The 25540-nt window shown below is 37.3% G+C and overlaps 2 protein-coding genes across 9 annotated transcripts in view; one reads left to right on the top strand and one right to left on the bottom strand.

Moving 5' to 3' along the window:
* Positions 1 to 15394, top strand: part of thoc2 (THO complex 2) — a 29994-nt gene extending 14600 nt beyond the window's left edge. Inside the window, exons 16-39 of one of the 4 annotated variants that reach the window (XM_067492721.1) lie at positions 224 to 308; positions 1138 to 1231; positions 1317 to 1397; positions 1525 to 1621; positions 1703 to 1820; positions 1924 to 2103; positions 2911 to 3075; positions 3319 to 3594; positions 4631 to 4772; positions 5121 to 5278; positions 5700 to 5828; positions 5911 to 6042; positions 6131 to 6315; positions 7010 to 7185; positions 7601 to 7703; positions 7803 to 8188; positions 8351 to 8409; positions 9883 to 9918; positions 12775 to 12906; positions 13132 to 13198; positions 13295 to 13440; positions 13692 to 13768; positions 14390 to 14435; positions 14536 to 15394. In XM_067492721.1, the coding sequence (XP_067348822.1) occupies positions 224 to 308; positions 1138 to 1231; positions 1317 to 1397; positions 1525 to 1621; positions 1703 to 1820; positions 1924 to 2103; positions 2911 to 3075; positions 3319 to 3594; positions 4631 to 4772; positions 5121 to 5278; positions 5700 to 5828; positions 5911 to 6042; positions 6131 to 6315; positions 7010 to 7185; positions 7601 to 7703; positions 7803 to 8188; positions 8351 to 8409; positions 9883 to 9918; positions 12775 to 12906; positions 13132 to 13198; positions 13295 to 13440; positions 13692 to 13768; positions 14390 to 14417 (3052 nt within the window). In that variant the 3' untranslated portion in view covers positions 14418 to 14435; positions 14536 to 15394. Of the gene's footprint in view, positions 1 to 223; positions 309 to 1137; positions 1232 to 1316; positions 1398 to 1524; positions 1622 to 1702; positions 1821 to 1923; positions 2104 to 2910; positions 3076 to 3318; positions 3595 to 4630; positions 4773 to 5120; positions 5279 to 5699; positions 5829 to 5910; positions 6043 to 6130; positions 6316 to 7009; positions 7186 to 7600; positions 7704 to 7802; positions 8189 to 8350; positions 9436 to 9882; positions 9919 to 12774; positions 12907 to 13131; positions 13199 to 13294; positions 13441 to 13691; positions 13781 to 14389; positions 14436 to 14535 lie in introns of those variants that run through there. The other 3 variants (XM_067492723.1, XM_067492722.1, XR_010912177.1) reach the window with 3 other exon arrangements.
* An 862-nt stretch (positions 15395 to 16256) lies between these two features.
* gria3a (glutamate receptor, ionotropic, AMPA 3a) overlaps positions 16257 to 25540 on the bottom strand; it is a 65282-nt gene continuing 55998 nt past the window's right edge. The window contains exons 15-17 of one of the 5 annotated variants that reach the window (XM_067492725.1): positions 25035 to 25149; positions 18084 to 18332; positions 16257 to 17693 (exon numbers count right to left, since the gene is read on the bottom strand). In XM_067492725.1, the coding sequence (XP_067348826.1) occupies positions 18087 to 18332; positions 25035 to 25149 (361 nt within the window). In that variant the 3' untranslated portion in view covers positions 16257 to 17693; positions 18084 to 18086. Of the gene's footprint in view, positions 17694 to 18083; positions 18333 to 19382; positions 19567 to 25034; positions 25150 to 25540 lie in introns of those variants that run through there. The other 4 variants (XM_067492724.1, XR_010912178.1, XM_067492726.1 and 1 more) reach the window with 4 other exon arrangements.

Below are 25540 nucleotides of genomic sequence, written 5' to 3'. Positions count from 1 at the left end.
ATATATATATATATATATATATTATTATTATTATTTATTTGTTTTATTTTTTTAAATAAACAAAAGTTTTTACTGATAGAATAATTTAATATGGGCAGGACAAGAATTTGGATTTTCAATACTGTTAGTGCTGGGAAGTTATTCTAACATTTTGTGCTTCTTCTGAAGCTGACAGTCCACCATCTTGTGTTTTTATATTTGCTGTTATGTTCTTTTTCCCTAGGCGGTTGACCAAAGAGAATGTTAAACAGTCTGGAAGGCAGATTGGCAAGCTTAGCCATAGCAATCCCACTATACTCTTTGATTACGTAAGTGTATAATGTTATCGATATTTTACTTTAGTTTCATTTTAAATAATGTCAACAAACTACCAAGGCAATTTCATTTTAGATGTTTGCTGTTTTTTGCTTAAGAAAATCTGCAATGTTCTAAGCATGTGGCACCTTGCTTCATGATGTCCACAGTCCCTTATAAAGGTGTAAAATGTCTTCCATTTTTAAGTCAATTCAGTCCAGACGAAGGCTGGGGACACACTTGAAGACTAGACAAAGAGTAGACAGTACACACATAATGACTGTTTCCAGCACCAACAAATTTGTTCTCATCTGTACATTCTGTGTATGAAAGAAGTGACAGGTTTACTCACAGCGGTTAAATCTTTTAAAAAATGCACTGATACCCTGTTGCTTGCAATTGCATTTGCTCTAGGAATTAAAAAATTGGGAACTCCTAAATCACGTATTTATTAGTCAGAGTAAAAGGCTCTTGGTAAACACTAGTAAAAGTGGGACAGTTCCTGTTGCACAAAACAAAAACAATTACTTAGTACATTTCGGAATATTATATGATTAAGATTCTTGTGCAATTATATAATCGCAAAGCAATAATACTCTTCCTCCTTTGGCTTTAAATGTTAACAGTGCTTACTTTGCTTAAGCTGAGCAAATAATCATGTCTGTAAATATCCTTCTGCCCCTACAATAATTATTAGATTTTTATCTACTTCTAAAAAACAAGTATAGATTTACACATACAACACAAGATGCTACAAGCTGATTTTAAGCTGATTTGTTGAGGGAAAATTAATATTAGGGCAGTAATATTCCCTATAATTGATGTTTTGTGTCCTGTTGTTAGATGCTGTCTCAGATCCAGTGGTACGACAACCTTATTGTTCCAGTGGTGGATTCTTTGAAGTACCTCACTTCCCTCAACTATGATGTTTTGGCCTGTATCCTTCATAGTTTCCGCTTAATTTGTGGGTGTGTGGGTGGCTTATAAACTTGCTGTGTGTTTGCACTTAACTCTGTCTTTAGATTGCATCATCGAGGCTTTAGCCAATCCAGAGAAAGAGAAGATGAAGCATGATGACACGACCATCTCCTCGTGGCTTCAGAGTATGTGGCCTCAAAGCTAACTAGCCTTTTACTATCCTGCTCTCTATCCAGTCATTTGCATGCAAAAGAAACTGTCTGATGTTTTAATGAGTGTCTTAACATATCTTTTTTTCTATTGTCAACTAAGGCCTGGCAAGTCTTTGTGGATCAGTTTTCAGAAAATACCCAATCGAGTTGGCTGGCCTACTTCAGTATGTCACCAATCAGCTAAAAGCAGGGAAGAGGTATGTAGGTCCTTTCTGTGGAGGAGAACTTAGGGTGGTTTGCAGAATATGGCTTATAGTTTATGGCATTCCTCTCTGCAGTTTTGACCTGCTGATCCTCAAAGAGGTAGTGCAAAAAATGGCTGGAATTGAGATCACAGATGAGATGACATCAGAGCAGTTAGAGGCCATGACGGGAGGGGAGCAACTCAAAGCTGAGGTATTTAAAGTTATGGTTTCCTAATGAATTCTTTTGATACAGATCTGTTTTATACCTGGACCAGCTCAGGTCCATATAAATCTGTTTATGACTCTGTCAACAGGGTGGCTACTTTGGCCAAATCAGGAACACTAAGAAGTCATCACAACGTCTGAAAGATGCACTGCTAGACCATGAACTGGCCCTGCCACTGTGTCTTCTTATGGCCCAGCAACGCAATGGTGTGGTTTTCTTAGAAGGTGGAGAAAAACATCTTAAGCTTGTTGGCCACCTCTATGACCAGGTATACACACTCTAAACCTATTTAGAGAGTCTCTCGGTTGTAACAGTAAAGTAAACAAATGCACATCTTTAAAGATTCCATGCCATGGTTTTCCCAGATGTTCTATTTAGTGGCAACTTGACTTGTATGTAGTTCTTGAAGCGGTTTTACCTCTCATTTAAAAGGCTACTTCACTTCTGACCAACTGGCTCAGAGAGACCAGCCTTATCAATTCTGGAGTTGTTCAGTTGTCACCTTGATGGTCTCCTGGGGGTTGTTCTTGGGCTGCATATACTACAGCACATTGCTCTGTATATGCAGTTCAATGCAACAAGGAATGTACAGATTTGAACATTAGAGAAACTAAAGAACCACAAATCCATGGAACAACACAGGAGAGCCAGCTACTCAAGACAAGACTCATCATGTGATTTCTTTTAATATAGCAATGTCCACATTCTGTACAGGGAAATGTATTATTTCAAATGAGGTGTTAAGGAATTTATTTCTGTCAGACTGAAAGGAACCTCTTTCAGCAGAGGACGTGTTCTACAACACCACTTTTTAACATTAACAATGTAGTTTTTTCATCACTCCCAAGGTGGCTCTAATGTCGTTCATATTTAAAGCATCAGTGAAATGTCTCTAAGAATAACTTCAATTCAGTCCAGTTGCCACTGAACCGTTCTTCCGGGATAAACAAATGCACTCAGCTTTTATAGACATTATTTACTTCACTATTCCTAACAATATAAGTAAACACGTAATAATTACACTGTTTTATTTCTTTGTTGTTGTTTGCTAAGATAATTCCTTGTCTTTCTGCAGTGTCATGACACATTAGTGCAGTTTGGTGGATTTTTGGCCTCCAACCTCAGCACAGAGGACTACATCAGGCGGGTTCCCTCTATTGATGTTCTTTGTAACCAGTTCCACACTCCACATGATGCTGCATTCTTCCTGTCTCGACCAATGTACGCCCATCAGATTTTGGTGAGTGATCTTTCAAATCCTGACTTCATCATTTCACAATTTTTATTAAGAGAAATTCTAGCATTTATTATCAACTTAATGATCAGGCATAAATAAAATGTAGCTAATTGTAAATTCGACCGATTTGAGATAATACTGTCACACTATTTATCTTATTTTTAAACTCGCGTTCATGGTGTTTTTTATTTTCTTAGTTTATATACCAGTCTTATGAAATATATTATTCTGACGCTTCACTCACAGTCTAAGTACGACGAGCTAAAGAAGGCTGAGAAGGGAAACCGGCAGCAGCAGAAGGTACACAAATACGTGGCTGCCTGTGAACAGGTGATGACGCCAGTGCATGAGGCTGTGGTGTCCCTCCATCCTGCTCGAGTTTGGGACGACCTCCGCCCTCAGTTCTATGCCACATTCTGGTCCCTCACCATGTACGATCTGGCTGTGCCTCATGCTGCTTACGAGCGTGAGGTCAACAAGCTCAAGACCCAGATTAAAGCCATTGAGGAAAACCCAGAGATAGTGAGTAGTTGGTCTACTGGTATCTATAATGCTAAAGCACTTTGAACCATTTTTATGTTTGAGGCTTGAATGAAGCATTTCTGTTCTAGCAGCAATTGAACCCCTACACATTTTAGATCACAAAAAGCAGCTATGTAAAAGATGCAGAGAACTTTAGCACTTTGTAGTAACGGCTAGACTAAACTGTACTCTCTCTTTTGCTTTTCTATTGAGCAAAATTTGTAAATACTTGGTAACAAGTATCTTGATGTCTTTAGTCTTTTCTGTAAAAAGTAATTTCTATGATAACGGCTACATACCAAGAGGCAAGAAAAGCATTATTTCAATATTTGTATCTCAGTCAAATAAGGTTCAGGATGCAACCCCCCAAGCATCAATTGTTGGTTTACCATGAGGAAATACGTAGTTCAGCATCCCTGTGTAACACGTGATATTTTATCATTTAACTGCATCTAAAAGACCTGTAATAAGTTACTAAAATGCCCATATATATGCAGCATATATTTCAGATTTAGTAAGACAAAATTGAGACAAAAATTCTAACTTCCCGAAATTTGTACAATTTTAAGAATTAAAAATATCAACATAGGGTTTAGTGCACTTGCATTGCCCGTGCCACCACCAAACACGCTTCAGCCCTGAGCGTTTACTGAAGCGTTTACTGAATCATTGGTTGTACCAACACAACAAATAGTGTCTTGTTTACGCGCATGGTGCTAAATGAGCTTTGAAGAGCAGGATGTAATGACCTTTGGAAAAAACATAAGGCTTGCATGAAATGGGATTTGATAGAAAGAAAGTGCTTCTAGAGCAATAAGAGATACTCTTATTGCTCTAGAAGCACTTTCTGCTTGTCCTTTTCCCTAACCCATAGAAAGAAAAGGACAAGCAGAAAGTGCTTCTAGAGCAATAAGAGTCTTGTTGCTCTAGAAGCACTTTCTGCTTGTCCTTTTCTTTCTATCTGAGTGTTAGAGTATGAATAGTCAGTTTTGTGCGGCCATCGTGTGAACGTTTCTTTGGTTTGTTTCCATTGTAGCCCCTGAATAAGAAAAAAAAGGAGAAAGAACGCTGTACTGCCCTGCAGGAAAAACTGCAGGAGGAAGAAAAAAAGCAACTGGAGCATGTTCAGAGGGTTCTGCACCGCCTCAAACTTGAGAAAGACAACTGGTTATTGGCCAGTAAGTTACCTGATGTTTGCTCCAATTACACTATTAATGCCTTTTTCTCTACAAAGTGTACTGTCTTCTACAATGTTTTGACTGCTCTGCTGAGACAAGAAAACAGTACATTCAACTGTAATTGACCTCTAAAGTTATTTAAAATTTGAAGAGGTTTTTTTTTTTTTACACCAAATAGGTATGTGGTGTTCATAACAGTATGTAGGTTACATGTGAGTGTTTAGACGTGCAGTTAAAGTTCAGACATCATGATCAAGATTGTGATCACAACATCACTGTTGGAGGTAAATCAATTGTTCGTTCTCCTGTATCTCTGTTACTAATACAACTTTAAATGCTCACTGATAGAATCCACAAAGAATGAGACCATAACAAAGTTCCTGCAGCTCTGTCTGTTTCCTCGCTGCATCTTCTCCTCCATCGACGCTGTGTACTGTGCCCGCTTTGTCGAGCTGGTCCATCAACAGAAGACACCGAATTTCTGCACCCTACTGTGCTATGACAGGGTATGAGACTCGTATACATAGACACACACTGTACTAAGCTTATCAATTATCATCAACCTATGTTTCTTCTTAAATCTTCCAAATGCATAATGCGCTTACGGAAGGGGGGTAATGCAGGCTCTAATTGGTCCCACTGAGCAAACAGAAGTAGTAGAAAGTAGTAGAAATGAATGAAAATGTCAAAAATTCACTAAGTGGTTTAACAGCCACTGAAGGGCACAATCAAGTTATAGCTTTTAAGAAATCCTTAATAGCTGCTGATTTTAGTGTAACTCAGACCATAAATAAGTGTAGCGCTAAGATTTTGTCAGACTTCGTGCTCATTTATGCATTGCAGTTTTTTTTACATATAACATAGAATCTTTTGAAAACTTTGGACTTTGTTTTTAAAGCAAACACTGCACATTTTAATTCTCTACAGGTGTTCTCTGCTATTATTTACACCGTGGCCAGCTGTACAGAGAATGAGTCGCATCGCTATGGACGCTTCCTCTGCTGCATGCTGGAGACAGTGACCCGTTGGCACAGTGACCGTACTATCTATGAGAAGGTGTCCAGCTCATCATGCTCTCTACACCTGCAACATTAATTTATTTATAATGTTTTCTGATGCAAGATGTTGTTGGTCCTAGGAGTGTGTCAATTACCCTGGCTTCCTGACCATCTTTAGAGCAACAGGCTTTGACGGAGGGAACAAAGTAGATCAACTGGATTATGAGAACTTTAGGCATGTGGTGCACAAATGGCATTACATGCTGACTAAAGTGAGCTACTTTCTTTACTGTTATTCTTTATACATGAAAGATTGTGGCTCTGTGTAATGATAATGTTCTGTGTCTCTGCTTAATATAGGCTTCAGTTCACTGCCTGGAGACGGGAGATTACACCCATATACGAAATATTCTGATTGTGCTAACCAAGATCCTGCCCTGCTACCCAAAGGTCCTGAACCTGGGTCAAGCACTGGAGTGCCGTGTCCACAAGATCTGTTTGGAGGAGAAGGACAAGAGGCCAGACCTTTATGCCTTAGCAATGGGGTAACACAGCATTGTGTGCTGTTTGCTCTGTATAGAGCCTACAGTTGAAATACATTTTGCGAGGGCACCGGGAGATGAAAAATGTTTCACCTAAATTGTGAACTTATAGGTGCATTATAATATTGGGGTCAGACACCAAGGTGGTGGCGACTGTAACCCAGATGTTTAAGTCTTGTCATAAGGACAGATAGTTTAACAAGAAGTTGGGGAGTTTGACACGCGGAAAGATGATCACTGCCATTTTTAGCTGTAACGTTGACATGGAGGATGGGTTGTATTTCTGAAGTGTCTGGATTTAAGTTTTATTCAAGTGGCTGTTTTAAAGGTTAATCTTTTCCTGCCACTGTAAATTGGTAGAACCTAAGATTACTAATGTACAATTGATTCTTTGTTACGTTGTAAGTCCAACTGCTATTTTATTACACCTTTAAAATAGATTCCTTAAAACTTTCAAGGTCAGATCATTTTCTTGTTGAATTCAGTTCTTAAGAATGGACTCTCGTATTTGGTGATAAGGATTCACTTTTTTTATTTTTAGCCGACTATTCAGGAGTATTTCTAAGTTCAGGTTGCTTCCCATTTTCTCTCAATATAAGAAAGTTAAATCATGTCCTGATTGTGTTGAGTGTGTAGCACTCAAAAGATCTTTCAGGTTTTGTCTGTGCATTGTGCAAACCCTTTATGCGTCTTACAGTTACTCAGGTCGTTTGAAAAGCCAGAAGGTGCACATGGTCCCTGAGAATGAGTTTCACCACAAGGAGCAGCCAGCTCGCAGTGCCACACCTGCCAATCAACAGAATGGCCCAGGCAACACAGGCAAGCCTGCCAGCAGCACAAGCAAGACAGAAGAGGGGACGTCAGAGGATGCAGGTGAGTGATTAGAAATAAGTTGGGGATATTTTTGAAAGCAATACATCAGGAAAAAGAAAAAAACTAAAACTTTTTAAAATTTAGTTTGTTTGTTTTGAGCAGCCCCTGCATTTATGTGTATTAGATGCAACTGACCTTCCATTATAGAGATGGAAACATACTGTGGATTGTTTAAAATATGACTAATTTGTAAAAATTTAAAATCAATATTGCAATGTAGTAGTTTAACATTTTGACACTTTTTAAAAGACTTTGCTAAAATTGTTTAGATATTTCGACTAACAAGGTAAGAGTACAAGACAAACATGCCCAAGTTTAGTTTAAAATACATTTTCTTTACTTGTGCATCATTTCACGTAAGAAAGTCAGTAGAATTGATACTATGCTCATACTGTTCATGTTATTCTTTATGTAGATCGGGGAAAGGATAAATCTCAGGGGTCCACAAAGCCAGTGAATAAAGCCAATAGTGCAGCAGCCAAAGTGACCACCAGCAATGGGAACAGTGCTCTCAACAGGTAGGGATCTCAACAGCTGCTGATACAAATCCACAAGTTTGCAGGTACACAATTCTTAATAAAAATGTTTTTTAAAAGTAAATATTAATTCCTTTGCAGCACCAAAGCTTTTAAAGATCGGGATGAAAAAGAGAAGAGCGGAAAGGAAAAAAAAGAAAAAAAGGAAAAGACACCAGGCAGCACCCCAGAGATGAAGGCAGAAAACCGGCGTGAGAAGCAGAGAGACGATAGAGCAGGGAAGGAGGAGCGGGCAGCTCGTGAGGGTAAGGAGAAGACCCCCAAGGCAGACAGAGAGAAAGCGAAGGCCGAGGACAAGGGCAGCAAAGACGACAAAGCCAAAGCCGGCAATGGAGAGCCCATGGAGCCAACCAGGGAGCGTGACACCATCAAGGAGTCCAAGAGCAAGGAGAAAGGAGACAGAAGCGCTGTGGCTGGGTCCCTCAAGTCACCAGTTCCCAGATCAGAGTCGGCTGAATCTGAGAGGGGTAGGGAGCTTTTTTCGTCTGTTATACAGCTTTGAGAATATTTATAATTCTGAAAAGGAATCTTTCCCTTGCAACTTCATTTAACAGAGGGTGACTCGAGCATTCTTACAACCTGACTGTGCAGCTTGAATTGAGGCCATTTTACTTCTCTTGTGTTTACAGATCACAAAAGACGAAAGCTCGACACTCACTCTTCTCCATCCCACTCCTCATCTGTTAAGGTTAGTATGGCTTGAGGAAGGCTGTGCCCGTTTCTTCTCTATCTGCCGGAGCGTTCCTGCCGTTGCACATTCCAGCAGTCCTGAAGATCACCAAGGAGAGTTGTCAAAAATACAGGCATGACATCTGGAAAATCTCAACCAAATCCATGGGAGTTGGAAACCATTCCATGGACATCAACATATTTTTGCATAATTGGGAGAAAACTCCTCAAGGACTTAGCCAAGAGAATATTGTGTATATTGAGTATTTTCATATTGAAATATTTATCTATTTTCATATTATTGAAAGCAGTCAGTGTGCCTTGGGGAAAAAAAAATTTTTTTTAAGCTTTTCTATATTCCTTTTGGATTTTTTGTCAAGTAAAATGGCTTGTCAAATGAAGAGCTTTCACTTTTTCCAATGGCAAAGAGTTTTTTCCACGAAGAGCAGTATTTTACTACTTGAAGTTTTGCCCAAGTTTTTTTTCCTTCTATTTGTGAGCTGGGAAGATTTTTTTTTTTGGTTAAAGTGATGTAAAGTATTTTACTTCCCCTCCCCCTCAACGTGCCCGGATCCAGCACGGAGTCAGATGGTGTCCAACAAACCACTCTGCTGTAGAAGCGCCTCTCTGCTGCAGCTGCATCACCGGTCCCTCTTCTGGTTTTTTGTTCAAAGGCCCTGCATGCAGCCTGTACATCACATGATAGATGGTCAGTCAGTCCTGGCGAGGCTACAGAGCTTTCCCCACAACTACCAGCCATCAGCATCTACAGTCGTACTACCTCTTGGCAAGCATTCAATGGAAAATCAGAGCCACCAGCAACTGAGATCAACTGAGAAAATGAATGATGCAGTTTTAAATCGACCAAGAATGCGGAAGAAAATAAGCCTGACCCAACAAAGAGAGAGAGAGAGAGTGAGGGAAAGAGTTGGCGAAACCTGAATCATCTGGATTATTGCCCAAACCACTGGAAGCCTTTGATAGGTCTTTATTTAAGCCTTCCACCAGACAAATAGGCTCCATGTGTCTTACCCATTCCTGAACTGTAAGTGACAGCAACAGTTACCTATGTAGGGATGCAGTCAAGCACACATGAATTGAGTGATTTGTCTTAAAAACACAGGCATACACATTATTTACAGGACTTGCACTTTAGATGTATTACCAGCTGCGCTGTAGAACTTTTATATTATGCTGGCTGAAACATGTCTGAAGTAATACGACTAGCAGTTATTTCATATATGCTCAGGGTATTTCTATTTTAAGTATTGACATTCCAGATGTTGAGCCTATGAACTCTCCTCTATGTAATAACTTTGTCAAAGCCTTAGTCCTTGAAGGTCAGAGGTCAAGGGAGAAGTATGGTGTTCGTCCGGCCAGCCCTGACTCCCCACTCCCCCACCCCTTCTTCCAAATCTCTACTGCTGTCTGACAACCTCCTCCCAAACCCACCCCCTCCCAGCTCATCTGTCATCTCCATTCATCCCTACAGGATAATAGCAACGAACCCAAGGAGTCCACATCCAAGGTTTGAACCTGACTCTGCTACTTGTACTTTCTCTAAAATAATCAATGTTCTGTGTAAAGTTGCTGTAAGTGTCAAGTTATTGGATTGAATTTAAAATGTTTAAAAGCTAACCAAATAGTACTTAGGGGCACAATCTGTGCCTTTTTAAATCTATGCTTTGTGCGCATTGTTGCTCACAATCTCTAATCCTCAAAGCTTACCTAGTATTTTTGGCCATTTGAAAGCTGCAGAACAAGCTGAAAACATTACGTCCAACATCGCCGTCTTTAAAAAGATTGCGTTTGGTTCGGGTTTTTTAGCTAGTGTTATTACAATATTGATTCCCAAATATGTTCATGCCAGCCTTGAATACTCTACTGGTGTTTTCCTTCATTGAACTCCTTATTAAATTTTACTCTTACTCTTATAAAACAGAGTGAATCAGAAACCATATAAGTAAGCCTTTCTTTTTTCTTATCAGACTTCAGATTTGTCAAGATTTTACACTGTATGATGACACATACCTGCATGAACTAGAATATACTATTAAAGAAAGATCAGGGCAATAAAACCTTAATGCATAATCTCTAACCACAAAGCTAAGGCGCATATTACACTGCAGCCTAGGGGAGCTGCTGTTGGTTATGCAGTCACAATGGTCTCTTAGCAACAGTGTTTTAATTTGTTTCCACTTATTCATCAGCGGCTAGTTGGTGATGTTAGTGCTTTTCCGACTTTTTTTCGTACTTATGCCCATTTTGAGCAATGTCAGCCACAACTTGCTCCTTTTGAGATCTAGGCTCTCTCCAGGAATCTTGCAATTGCTTGTTTTTTTCAAAATTTGAATAAATGCAAACAAAATTATTTTGGCAAGAACAAATACAGGAAGACTGATTACAATTTTTTTTTGTGTGTGTTCTTCCAGCTCTTTAATCTACAGAGTAAAGATTCTTTACTCAAAGCACAAAGTAAAGGCTGTGCCTTTTGGATGTGATTCCTACAGTATAATTGTGTTCCAGATAAAACTTTATGAAGCAATTTTATTAAAGAGAGACAGTAATAGCTAGTAGAAAAGGCGGTTATGTACATATTAGAATTTGAATATTGCATTAAATCCACCTTAAAATACCACCAGCTTAAGAGGAAAAAAAAAAATTTTTTTAAAGTGAGTATAGTCATTTGGTGTCTTGGCTCTGACCATTTGTCAAATAGAATATTAATATTCTGTGTTTTATTAGTGTCTCATTAGTCTTAATATTCTCCATAACGTTACAGTCACAGCTAGGCTTTAATTTTGTCTGCTATGTGCCTAAACAGAAGTCATTAGTTGACATAGGAAAAAGGCACAGTGGTCAGTTAATTATTCAGTTTAAGATAATCTATAGAACCATTTTATTTTTTATTTTTAAATAAACATTTGTTGTATTAATCAAGTATTTTAAAAGGTTTAGACCTATTTGATTTCTTCCATAATACAATAATAATAATTGGTCATCTGATGGTTATCGGAAACAACAACAAAGTTAGTCAGTTTAAACCAAATTTTGAAATTGTATACAAAGGTCACTTTTTTTGTTGTTTTTTTGGTAGTGAATCAAAATCGTTATAATGAAGCTTTATGACACTAATGAACAGAAGTGAAATAAATCCCAACTAAGGGATTTATTATTATTTTACTTCTCCTTTATGTTAATACTTAGAGTTCCTGTTTTGTAGTCTTGTATCACATCTGTGCTATACACTTTTTTTCTGTTGATCAGTGTCACAGCCTGTGTTAGGGGCGGCTGTACCTCAGTTTGTAAAGGCAGTTGTCCACAGACCACAGAGTCAGTGGTTTGATCCCCAGTCCCAGCTATATGTCGAAGTGTCTCTGGGCAAGACTCTGAACCCCGAACAGCCCATTCCCCTCCCCAGTTGTGCAGTGCCGGACCAAGCCCGGTAGAAACTGGGGAGGGTTATGTCAGGAAGGGTATCCGGCGTAAAACCTGTGCCAAATCAACATGCGGACAATAATCCACTGTGGCGACCCTGAACTCGAGGGATAAGCCAAAAGGACAAAAAAAAAAAAAAAAGTGTCACAGCCTGTGCTGTAGTACAATTAAAGTATTACTTGGGTGAATCTCTTAAAAACTGTTGGGGTAAATTATGTTTCAGTGTATGCTCTATTTTGAAAAACGCCAGACTGTGCATGCTTACTGTTAGACATTGGTTATTCCGTATCATCTTTTTTTTTTTAAAGATGTACATATCTATGATGATATTTTATTCCTTTTTTCCATTTATAAGCAGTAAACATTTCATAAATGGTTATAATACACTAACGCATTGTAATTGTACCCATCCAAAATGAATACAAAGTATTTGTAACAGTTAAAACACAAATTGTGTTACTGCTGTGTGTTACTATATTGCAATTCAGACTAATTAATTTCCAAGTGATCCACTAGAGTTGACATTTTCAGTGTTTTGCTTAGGTAGTAGTCTCCAATTGTAATTTAGAACTAGATTCTGCTTTATTTGGCACAGCCAGGTTTTCAATCAATTAACTCCTGACCAGGGTCAGTTAAAACAGTACTGGTTACAAAACCCCGAAGCTGAGCGTTAGCAGTAGAGCAGTTTCTTTCTAGAGGTATTTTCAATCTCAGTAGTAGACACAGATATATGAATGTAATCATTGGTCAATAGATGTTTACGTTGGTGTGCGGTAACATAAAATTATTTTAGTTGTTTTTTCTCGCATTTGTTTTGTTACTTATGTGGGTTATTTATTATTATTATTATTATTAGTAACATTTAAATATGTAGGGTTACTACCTCTGAATATTACAACGCATTAAATATTTTTTTCCTTTTGTTCATATATAAATATCTTTGCAGCACCATGTCAACTACAATTCAGTAGACCGGTCCAAGAGCAGAGAGAGGGAGGTAGAGAAGAAAGATTTGGAGAACACACAAGCCCGATCCAAAGAGAAGAAGGAAGAAAAGGATCGAAAAGACAGGAAAAGAGTCAGTACTTGACTGCATGCTGTGAAATGCGTGTTGGGATAGGTCTATTTGTAAAATGGTATAGAGTGCATGAAGTGAAGGCGTCTTCTGAACTATTAGACCTCTCGTGTTAAAGTTATGTAGTGTTATTCTTAGGGTGTTCTATTTTAACATGAACCCAACTATGTTCGAGATGTATTGTTCTAATTGTTTACATACTGTATGCTATGTTGTTTATTCCTTTAGGACCATACTGTCAATGACCGTGAGACAAGCCAAGAATCTAAACGCAGAAAGGATGAGAATGGAACCAGTAAGTTTGTGCTTAAAAATCTCAAGTAGTCATTAGCTAGGCAAGTACAATGCAAGTGCAGTGTTATCAAAAACAAATACAATTTTCTCTGCGTAGATTCCTCCAAAAACAGCAAGAGCACAAGTCCTTCCTGTGACTCCCCACTTTCAGCTGAAAAAGAGAAGACCAAAAGATCCAAATCTTCCAGTAAAGAGAAGGCTGAGTCTGTGAAACCTGAGCGTACGTCCTCTGGAGGCAAAAAGGTCAGCTCAGCTCACCACCCTGTACCAGTGTCACTCTTTGTCCTGGTCTGTAGAATACGTGAATCAGGAGATTTTAGTCCTGTGTAATCACACTTCAAGCAAAGAATTCTTAATTGGTCAATATATCAACCCGTGTAAATTGTTTAAAGTACATATTTAAGCTCAAATATTTCTGTTCAGCCTTGTTGAAGGTTGTTATTTTTATTTTATCTGTTTCAGCTCATGTTTCTTTCTTTCTTTATGTCCCATAGGAGTCGAGACATGATAAAGAAAAATCTGAGAAGAAAGAGAAGAGGGACAGCAGCGGTGGAAAGGAAGAGAAAAAGCAATATCCTTAAATGTGAGGACATAAATAAAAATTATAATAATTATAATCTCTTCATATTGTTGAGTTTGAATACTCCTTTATTGGTGATATATACAATGAGTTACACTGAAATCAGCTGGAGGTAACCAGCTTTTCCTAAGACCACAGTTTTGGTTCACTGGCTGATTTAGTGCGTTTTGAAATTATAAACTCTTAACTACCAGAGTTTAAACATGTTACTGAGTTTATCTAATCATGGCACCAAATTATTTTGTATTGCAATTATGAGGGAATTGTCTCCATTTATTGTTATTGGTGTTATTATTGTAGATGCCATAGTTCATCAAGAAGCCAGCCAGGAATTAGTCTAATCCTCAGCCTCGATTTGTCAAATTTGTGTTTTCAGTAATTCTACCCCCCCACAAAACAATGTGTCAACCTAAACTGGTGGTGTGTTCTTTTTGTGTCTCAATACTTCAACCACACACTTCAAAGAGTCCCAATAATTTTGACAGTGGGGGCAAAAAAAAAAGCAGCCAGGGACCCCAAAAGGCTTGTAGAACCACAAAATGTTTTGGATAATTCAGTACCTGTCAGGATTGCAGTATTTGAATTATTTATGATTTCTCTTAACAATCTCACTCATAAATCCTCTGACAAGCACAGATAATGTCACTAGTCAGTGAAGGTAAGATCCATTCAGCTTTTTCGTGAACAGCTCTTGAAACTGCAGTTATGTGGTCAGTCATGATGTATTTTCTCTTCTCTCTGATCTATGTGCACTGCAGAAGAACTAGAAAAGCTGTGCTTTTATCTGCAAGACATCTGAACTCCTGTACTATGTTCTTAAAATTCGTACTCATTTCTGCTTGTGTTGATTTTCTGTAATCTCCTTTCCCAAGTGTTGTTAGCTGTATTAGCCTCTGAATATTCAGATCACATTATTATTTCCCCATTTCACTGTACAGTAAACCAGCTGCAGTTTTTTTTTCTTTTGTTTTTCAGTATTGGCATAATGTGCTGCTTTAATCACATTATTACTCTACAAAATTGGTTACTGTATGAACTTATTGTTTAGTAGCATCTGTTTTTGTATTCAGTAATCTCGTGCGTGAAAATTTGTATTTTTTTGTTTGTTTTACTATGTTTTTGTACGTTTGCTTTTTGCCAATTCATATTGGAGTTAACATGCTTTCCATACTCACTTACCTCAAACCCTTTTGAGATACATAGATACTTTTTATTTATTTATCTCCAACTTTTAATCCGAGTAAGACAGTAGATATAAGTGAGGAAAATGATACATAGGACCAGTTGTATATTGTGTACAATAATAAAGAGGGTAACGTGAAATTCATATCATGTTATTTCTTTTTTAAATGTCCCTTACTGTCCCTTTGTGACTTGTGTTAATCAGATTTTTACATAATTTATAAAAAAAAAAAAAAAAAAAAAATACCAGTTAAACTTTGATTCAAGTGTAGAATTGTATAGAAAAAACTCTGACAAAAAAACATCAGATGCTCTGTAGTCCAAATGAAACTGTTTGAAAATGACTTTTGGAGAATTTTATCTGCTGTACTGAATGAGTGTAAGCTTTGTTTTTCTAAAGAAAAAACAAAACAATAAACATTAGTTTTCCTAGTATGTCACTTTCATAGCGTCGCTTACTTTTCTGTGTTTCTCCACAAAAGAGTTAATTGGTGAGACATCAAGCAGTTAATAAAGCTCTGTGTCTACTAGTGAAGATTAACTCATTGTGTTTATAATTGATCTGTATACACTTGGCTTCCTTTATTTCCTACTTGCTAAAATGATGCAGGAATATTTTGTGTCCATTTTATTTTAAATCCTAGAAAGAAAATTTAATCTCGCATGAAAGAGTTGTCTTGAACACACAGGTCAGCAAAACATGGACGCCGATGTTTCCTTGGATTTAAAGGGTTTATCTTAAGTTTTTTCAGTCAAGTTCTTTGGGGACCTTGCTAATGAATTCAACAGAATGACCTGAAATAACACTCAGTATAAAATGCAGGGACAATGTATTGTAGTTCTTTATAAAATATTTTTAGAAATGACAAAATTAGGATACAGATAAAAGTCAAGTTTAGATGACATTTTGAACATCCCTGTTTTCCTGACCTACAGAAAACATTTTTGCATTGGCTAGAAAAAAAGGCTGAAATATTATATCATTGAAATACTAAGTTTATACATTTTTGACTTGGAGTCACAATTTGAACTTGCTATTAGTAATTTTTTTTTTTTTTTTTTTTTTTTTCAGGTTTTCAACTTTTTTCATTTTCTGGCACAAACATGGCAAAATGATTTCACTGCATTTTACATGGCGCTTTGTTAATCAAATAATATGAGATAAAACCTGCGGCAAAGAAAATTGTTCACTGATCAATATCATTTTTTCTATGGGTAAAAGTTATATTTTGACAAAACAGCATTTTCCAGAATTAAGATTTTTTTTTTTATGTAAAAAAGATGGACGTCTAAAACGTAAATATAAACCTGCTTTTATTAAGGAAATGTAATAAAAGTCTTCGTACATGACCTCTCCATAGAGCTTTGTTGTGTCCATACATGCAACTCTCATTGTTGAGTTACTGTTACAAATGAACTGGAAAAACTACTGTAAAACCAAACCGGATCCAATGTTGTATCGAACAATAACTAAACCAGGGTCCATTTTAAGTTGCAGTTTGGTAAAACTATCATAAAATTCACATGCAAGTCATCTGGGGAGAAAAGGGTGAGAAAGTCTGATTAACTAAACAAATGTAGGTGTACATGGTCTGTAGCGTTTTCAGGTTTTTCCTTCAATGTATAAAAAGTTCACTTATACAGACACATTTAATTCGTAGCTTTTTCCTCAATGTACAGTTCACCTTCTGCATAATGCATAGACACAGAAAGCGTATTACAACCAAAGAAGCTATGGTGTGGTTTACCAAAAAATGCTGTGATCGCAGATGCTGCATTTACATGGGAACAGCTTCTAAGTGTGCACAATGTGTAAACCATATACTCAAATCAGTTCTCAAATATGCCATTACATTTAATGGGGTCAGTTTCCTAGTCTCTAAAGGAGTTAGAATTTATTTGATTACAACAATATGGCACTAAGTGATTATCATTTCAATACAAAATGATTGGTGTCAAAATTGTTGCAGTTTAAATAAATGCGATCTCACTTGGTTGATTTAAAACAAGCATCTAAGTTATTACAGAGTCAGTCGTGAATGATGTCCCACAGGCGTTGACAGTAACACCAACTAAGCAGTTTCAGATGACCACTAGTTTCATATAATTTGAATTTTCTAGGTAAAAAGTCGGGTACAATGAAATCAGTTTTATTGATATTTAAGCTTACTGGTTGATGCTTGTCCTAAAGATTATGACACTGAAAATAGCCTTATATTAAAAACAAGAAAGTGACTTTACTTCACTAAATATAACATTTATCCAACTGAGGATTTCACCACAAAAATATGTTCACAAAGAATTCCAATGACTCGCTCCAGTACTCCAGGAGGGTTTGATTTCTAATCATGGCTTTTTTTTTTTTTTTTGAAATAGAAAACAACTGAAATTACAACAGTTTATCTAATTGTCATTTGAATATTTTGCCGTAGTTCCACATATTTTTTTCAAGTGAAATAAATTTTAATTGCATTGCCATGACACCCAAATGCTCCATAAGGCACTATGAGAGGCAAATCCCATGTTTCCAGATGCAAAAGTCCTCCGTCATTGCCCTCCATTGGTGTGACGGGCCTCACAACCCAGAATGAGCACTTGATGACTTTGTAGGCTTCTGTGCAAGTTGACGACACAGGAGGCTGCTGCCTCCAGGATACCAGCTACGGGGTGTCGGGGTCACACAGAGCGGCTGTTTCCATCCAGATGCACCAGTGGGAAAGGACATATTTCATCTCTGATAAAGTCAAGAGATGTGTCAAGTATCAGATTAAAAATGTAACTTTCTTATTATTGTCTCCTATGGCCTTAAAAAAGTGGTTTAGCCAAACTTAAATTAGATTGTGAAAATGTAAAACCAGCTGAGTGGCTTCATGGCTGCTGCTTTTGCAGTGATTCCATACTTTTTGGGTTGTGTGCATCATGGCATCAAAACAGAAATTCCAATACTGTCGTTGGTCACTACACCAAGTTTGCTTCAGTGCCAATTTTAAGTTGAATTAACTTAAAATTAGTTGGTAATGATAAAATGGTAAAACATTGGCTGATTCCAAAAATTACCTGCATGATGTTTTACGCTATGTTCAAACTTAAAAATGCAGCAGGGAAACAACAGTGAACAACTTACCCTCTAGATTTTAACACTCTCTGTCCCGTAGACGTTGTATCCTTCACGGTAAGTGGCAAAATTCTGTGCGTTTGCCGGAGGTGCTGGCTTAAAGTTTTGAGAATTCTTTGCAAGTTTGAGTCTTTTGGTTTCTTGCCGTGACTTATAGCAGAACTCTATCAAAGCCACAGTCATAGCCAGGCCAAGCCCTCCAACCAGAATATAGAAGACTCCTGCCACATTGCTCAGGCTTAGTGCACTTGTCTTGTCCTGGGGGAGGTATAGACCACTGTTAAGACTTTTTAAACTGGCTCTTTGATAAACTCACAACATGTACACCCACACCAACACAAATCATGTATGTACATGCTGCTATAATATGACTAAACAGAAAATCTGAGGAGGATGCTTAATGTTTCTAAGAACCCTCTAAGTTATAGTTGCTTAATTCAGACATTTAAGTAACGTCTCAAGTTATTTCTACTTTAAAGAGCTGGTAAGGTGAATGTAGAGAGAGGTGCTAACTATCCTGCTTTATGGTCTCTTTACGAGATCCCCTCTAAAGGAAGGCGGTCATGGTCGTACAGGTCTACAGATTAAACCCTTGTTTCACTATACTGTAGCTGCTCATCTACAACACATTGCATTTGTACAATCAAAGTGGAAGGTTGTGGAAGGTGAATTGAACCATTTTACTGCTTTTTAGTTATTCAGGTGGTCTTTTCCATTTGAATTTTAAACCTGTGGGACATTTTGACATCCCAAAATTGTTTTTTTTTCTGATGATTTCTGATGAAAAGTTGTCTTTTTTAAATTAATTAAATATAAAAAAGTCTCCTTCTCTGAAACTCTCCATGTCTCCACGAGACATGACTATTAAATACCATTTGACCATTTTGTGCTCACATGATATTTAAAGGTCATTTTGGACTTTGTCAGAATAAGGATGCATTTGGAAAGTAACTGGTCATGTCACAGTTAATCAACACTATTTGAATCCAAAATGAAAAGGAACACAAGCTAAATCTCACAGGGAAGAAATAGCAGTATAATGGTTTCAATTCTATGATTCAACTTTCAAAATTGTATGGTATGAGTCAAAATAGTATGTAATCATGCTGCAAATTTAAACATTATTAAACTGTCTTTAGACATTAGTAATGAAGTCATGTTAATGTGATGAATCATGATCAGAGTGTAAATAAAGTTGACTATGTGTCAAGTAAATCTAGATTGTTACGGTTATTCTGAGGGCAAACAAGCATGTATTCAGATATACCATGTCATGATTAGCATGTCTGACAGGATGTATGCTTTGGATGTTTGCATATGAACACTTAGGTTAAAATGCATTTTGCAATCAGTGTAAAAAGACCTGCAGCGACTGACCTTACTTCCAGAGTCCTTGGTTCCACATTCACCCTTATCGTACCACCATTTGTTTTTCAGCTTGTCTAAGATGCCTTGTTCACTGAGTTTCAATACTGCAAGGTTTACAGGAGTTCTTCACGTGGGAAATAACATAAATAACATTTAATTATGTTATTTTATGTTATTCAACTTTTTAAACTACTACTATACTGTGCAAAGCGATAGAGCAGGGTCCTGGCCAACACATCATAGACAGCAAGCAACCACTACAGTATGCATAAATATAAATATATGACCTTTCATAATCCATGACTACCCTAGCGTGCCAGACCCCACCTATATCGCTTTGAGTAATCGGCACACACTGATCACAAGAAGAGCAAAGGTTTGAAATTGCAGAATAAAGCAGCTGCTGCATAGCTTTTACAGAATGGAAGAAAACAGAGACAATAATTGCTGAGGGCACTTTTTTTTTTGCCATTGGCAGCCCTTTTTGATTTAAAGCAAAGTGGATCTAACAGGAACCCTTTTTTGACTAACAGCAGTCCAATTACACTAACAGCTATTAGAGGCTAATGTCTCACAAAAGGACCACTTTCAATCAGTGTGTGTCCAATGTGATTAATCACAGTGAGAATCGACTTTTCTACTTACCGCGAGAAAGAAAGTGTTAATTTAGAGCCTGCTTCAAAATATATATCTAAATAAACTGATGTTATGTTAGTTTAATTTATTTGTCCACTTTACAGCACAGTTTATTCATATTTGTTTCTGCTGCTCTGACTCAGATGAGGTAAAGAAAATGTGAGTGTAAGAGTCACTTTTTCTGAACCAAACTGCTGTTGAGGAGAGTCAAATTCTTTTAGGTTCACTTTTTGTAAGACATTATTCTCAGTTTCTTTGACTGCCAAATCTCTGAGCTTGTTTCCTTTCAGAAAAAAAGACTAGTGTTTGTAATCCAACATCATCAAATATATTGTATACACCACTGTGTTCTGTGTAGATTCAATAGGCTACAAATCATGTTTTCAGGTTATTTATGCAAAGAAAAAAAGTCATGCATGATATTGACTGAATGAGCTGCAGTCCTGTTCTCCAGTCAGAGCTCTTTAAAAGGCAAGAAACTAGATGCATGAATTTGAAGATATGCAAACTATAATTGAAAACATGACATCAACATCAACAATCACAGCAGGGGGCAGGATTTGAAAATTCCTTCCTTGTTTTGGACTTAGTTTCACTACTACTTGCAGAATTTTTACTTACTTTTAACTTTTTTGGAAGACGTTTACTGGGGACTGAGGGATTTGAACACTTCAAATGAAATGACTTTAAGATGCAAAAGTTGTATTATTTGGACAATAGGACATTTTGGATGTGCTCATGGTGCATTTAAGATAAACTACCAGGATGAAATGAGAACAAAAATGATTTTTCTTCTAAGAGAACCTGATTGCAAACAAAGATGGCAGACTACCGACCTTAGCAGGAAGTCAAGAGCAAGCTGTTAATCTTGGCAGCAGATGTTCTTGGTCATTGGTCAAGGCAATAAGCCCTAGAAATATTGCAGAATCAACATCCAGTCAAGGTTAAATGTTGACCATCTTGTCAGCAGTCTGTGACCTTTGTCTGCAGTCAGATGTCTCTCCTAACTGCAGGAGACAACAACTGCAAAAATTGACACATTTAAAAAAAAAAAAGCCTTCAATGTGCTCAAACAGGCCTCAGTTTACCAGGATGGCAAAGGGATAAAGTACAGCCTCCTTCAAACAGAGATTTAAAGTTAAAGCTAGGTGCTGTGAACTACTCCACTAGATTTTTGTCTTTGTTATAATAAAGATACACTGCAATAATCTGATGGTCATTACATAAAGACCTTCAAACAGACCACCAGGTGGTGGCCATGGACTTTTTAAATAAGTGCACTGACCAGGTTCACACAAACCCTAAAACCCACATCCCATGTGAACATCAACCCTACAGTTAATTCATGCAGAATCCAATGCACATACTGTAATTCTATGCAGAGAACCATATTATACCAATAGCTGGAGAGCTAATTTTGTGGTTTAGTTTCGACTAAATGCCAAAAATTTTAAACAGCAGAGAGATGAATAACATAACATTTCATGATGGTAAATGGTCTGCACTTATATAGCACTTTTCTACCTATTGGCACTCAAAGCTGTACACTGCTTCTTTACACTTCCTTACACTTCTTATTTACCCATTCACACTCACAATCACACACACACTCATACACCAATGGGGGAGCTGCTATGCAGCTGGCCAACACTCACTGGGAGCAAGTAAGTTGGGGTTCAGTGTCTTGCTCAAGGACACTTCAACATGTGACCGGAGGACAACCGCTCTACCTTCCTGCGCCACAGTCGCCCCATGGGGGCAGACATGGCTAATGGTTTATTTTAAAGGAACATTTGTCAAAAACACACCATTGTGGTGATGGACAGAAAAGGGGAAACAACTGTATGTGCTTCCCTTCTAAGCTTGGAGTTATTTTGTCCCATACAAAAACTGCAGCATTAAACTATTTATTTTTCTACATTGTCAGCTGGAGTTTGGTTTTTATTTGTGATTAACTTCATAATTTACTGTCAAATATAAAAACTGTCAGCAAACTGTCTCAAACCTGATGACAGTTGGTTTACAGCTCAAAGAGAAATCAATGCGATTAACAATCAGACCTGGGTAGAATCACATAGATATTTGTAATGTGTAATATTGAGCTATAAAAATAGAATTTAAGTTTGTTCAATCTCTTCTGACACCTCTGCAACACCTCAAAAATCATGACTAATGTCTACTGCCATTTAAGATTACTAATTGAATTTCTATAACAAATAATTATACACTGTATTACATTAGCCCTTATATCTACTTACAACTACATCATTAGTGTAGTTTATGAGCCCTTAAATCCTCAAAATTGAGCCTTAAGGGTTGTCATGTTGTTAAAAATTAATTTTTTTATAAGCAGTAGAAATATAATAACTATCACAAGTAATACATGTGGAGCTCTTTTGTCCTGACAGTAGATGTGAAATTGAAAAAAAAGCAAAGCATTAAAGGCATAAAATAAATAAAACACACTAGTGACAATAATAATCATGAGCACAGTGGAAGGTTTTTAAAACTGGTTAAATATATTGTCCTTAGACATGTCCCCAACGGTATAAACCTTATAAAGAGACATCTGCTTCGTGCTTTTTGTCTAAAATATTAAATCACATTTTCTATTGAAGTGATGAAAAAAATAGTTTTGATTGAATGAGTACAAGGTTTGAACACAATAACATCAACCCATGTGTAGCATAATGAAACGTAGTACAACAGCGCTATAAGTCTTACGTTTGTGAGGCTGAATAATTCTGAATATAATTATGAATAAATGTTCTGTTTTTCTTAGGGCTGCTTCAGAGGACTATTGTTAGAGGACACAGTCACAGGCTGTGATGATGTATTAGTGGCGTACTAGTAACAAAAGAAGTATTTATTGGTGTATTGGATTTAATACATTGTACTGATGTTTTTTTTTTTATTGTGTCCACTCCCTTGTAGCTGTTCTGTGTCAGTGCGTAAAAACTTTCTTTTCCTTTTTCCTCTGATTTAAGTCGCATCAAATCTTTACCTTTTTACATTTTCTGCAAAACAGGACAGCAGTAACTAAAAAACCATCACGACCACACAAATTAACCCACAACATGCACGGTAAGACTTGTGTGGCCTAAATTAAGACATAATTCACATACTATAAGCTGTCAAATAAAATAAACATGACACAGTAGAAAAATAAATTTTATACAAGAATGTATAGTGTATGCCTTTATCAACCAGCTTTAGTATATGAGACTTCCTGCACATAGATACAGGATGTGACTTTGATATTTTGGCTGCAGTTTTGTTTGGTTTTAGTGAAAAGGTCTGAACATAAAAGCTTTTTAGGTAGATATAAACATTTGTAGATACAAACATTTGATTTCAGCGAACCTGTTGTAAATTCCATAATTTGTCAGTGGTAGTTACATACAATATATTTTGATCTCATTGTTAAATTATCCCCACATGCATTTCTGAAAGTGAAATAAGGACAAAGAAGTGTAGCAGTCAGACATGATAGTGTTACACCGATTAGCTACTCTTTCTGGACCAAGGGATCGGCAGCGAGAGGAGACGGCGTCTTTGTGTTATTCCACTGGAAGTATCCATATCCTGCTCACTCAGGAATGAATGACTACAGTCAATAACAAGCAAAGTTTGCCCTCTCTCTTCTCTCACAAAGTGCTAAGACTGCAGTGGTCATGATGCAATCAGAAGAGCAGAGGCAGAGATGGATCCACAGTAGGGCTTTTACTGGCCCTGATGTCCAAAACCTAAGATCAGGGGCTTCATTTATAAAAACATTTGGGTCCTGTGTTTATCTATATAAAAGGTCCCAGCTCCCCTGCAGAGCTGAGCCTTAAACAGTTTGTACTGATAGCGTACTGATATATTATACTGTAAGTAGAAATATACTGTATTATGCTAGAATGCATGCAGAGACAATATTGAAACATATTCTTTATTATAACTTTACATTTAAAGAGAGACTGTGTAACTTTTAAAGGTTCACTACTACAGGCTACTATGATCAGATAGTTTTACCTAGATATTACTGTCTAAATGAGTTATACTTTTGATATTGCTGAACTATGATGTTAGAAATACATATTTGAGCCTTTTTTCATACAAAGCTAACGGTCAGAAAATGCACCCCTTGTGGCTACAGTGGCTTGCGTTTGGCTAAAGTTGCATAGTCTCACTTTAAGGTCTAAAGGCATATTCACTATTATTTGGACATGAGCTATATCCTTTCTATGAAAATGATGTACAATTGAAATCAAATCCTCTAGTATAAATGGAGCCCCTGGTCATATCTTACATTCTACCAGAACAGGGTGGCCATGAAATGAGTTTGACTGGCCTTAGATCAAGACCAACCAAAGGGAGCCTTCAGTCTTACGCCGGATTTTGGTGAGAGGTTTTTGGACAAAAAGTCTGGACCGTTAGTTGTCAATCTGTCATTAGAATTCTCACGTTTGCCTGCGATGCTTAGTCCCCTCAAGACAACGCTGTTCCCCGAACTGCACTAATGCCTAGGCGGCAGACTTGAGAGTGCATACATCACTAAATTAGAAGGTGCTGAATCCTGCAGATCATTTTGGCTTTAGTGTGGAAGCCACATACGGCAATACAAAACGTTCATGTTGGTCTGTAGGTATAAAAAACAGAGGAAATGTTTCTGGCTTTCATAACCACAGACCAAAATCACAGACACACCTACTCTATCACAAGCACAATTTTATACACCCGTTGTACTTCCATGTCCCTTCTTTGTTTGTCTAACATTATTGGGATATTTTCTCCACCATTAGCCTAATAAAGGGTTCCCAGTTGATCACAGTAGTGCAATAAAAATAGAAAGACAAACACTTATCAGTAATGTCCTAACAGATAATTGGGCCCAAAAACTACAGTCAGTGACGTCAGCCTTGCCGATTACTCTGTTCTAGGATACCCGACTTTGGTGACATTGAGGCTGACCTTAGAGTCACCTCCCCCGCTGCCGCACTCTCCCTTGTCGTACCACCATTTGTTTTTCAATTTGTCCAAGAGGCCTTGCTCATTCAGTTTTAACACTGCCAGGTTAACAGCATTTCTTGAAACGATAAAACATAACTTGTAAGAAAATGAACAGGTCCGTGAGAAATCTAATATAGAATATTAGTAAAAAATAGGGATAGATATCAGTGGTTCATAGGGGAAACATGGAAGGGACAAATTGGTAAAGAATTTCACTAGTGTGGGAGGGTAAGAAGCATTTTTACAGCAAAGAAAATGTTAAATATTAGAGAGGTGGCATGGAGGGTTACATTGCTTGTAACTGAAGTGTGCGGGATGGGGACATTCTGTCATTGTTGAATTAGAAATAAGAACATCCAGCATGCAGCTTAACATTCATCACAACTGACAGACCAGCATTTACTAGCAAATTAATCCCAGAAATATTCCACTGTTGGATTAGAAGCAATGCAAAAAGGGGCACTACA

Source organism: Channa argus, chromosome 22 (assembly GCF_033026475.1).
Source record: "Channa argus isolate prfri chromosome 22, Channa argus male v1.0, whole genome shotgun sequence".
NCBI lineage: Eukaryota > Metazoa > Chordata > Actinopteri > Anabantiformes > Channidae > Channa > Channa argus.
Note: the sequence above shows the minus strand (reverse complement) of the source record. Positions and strands in the feature narration are given on the sequence as shown.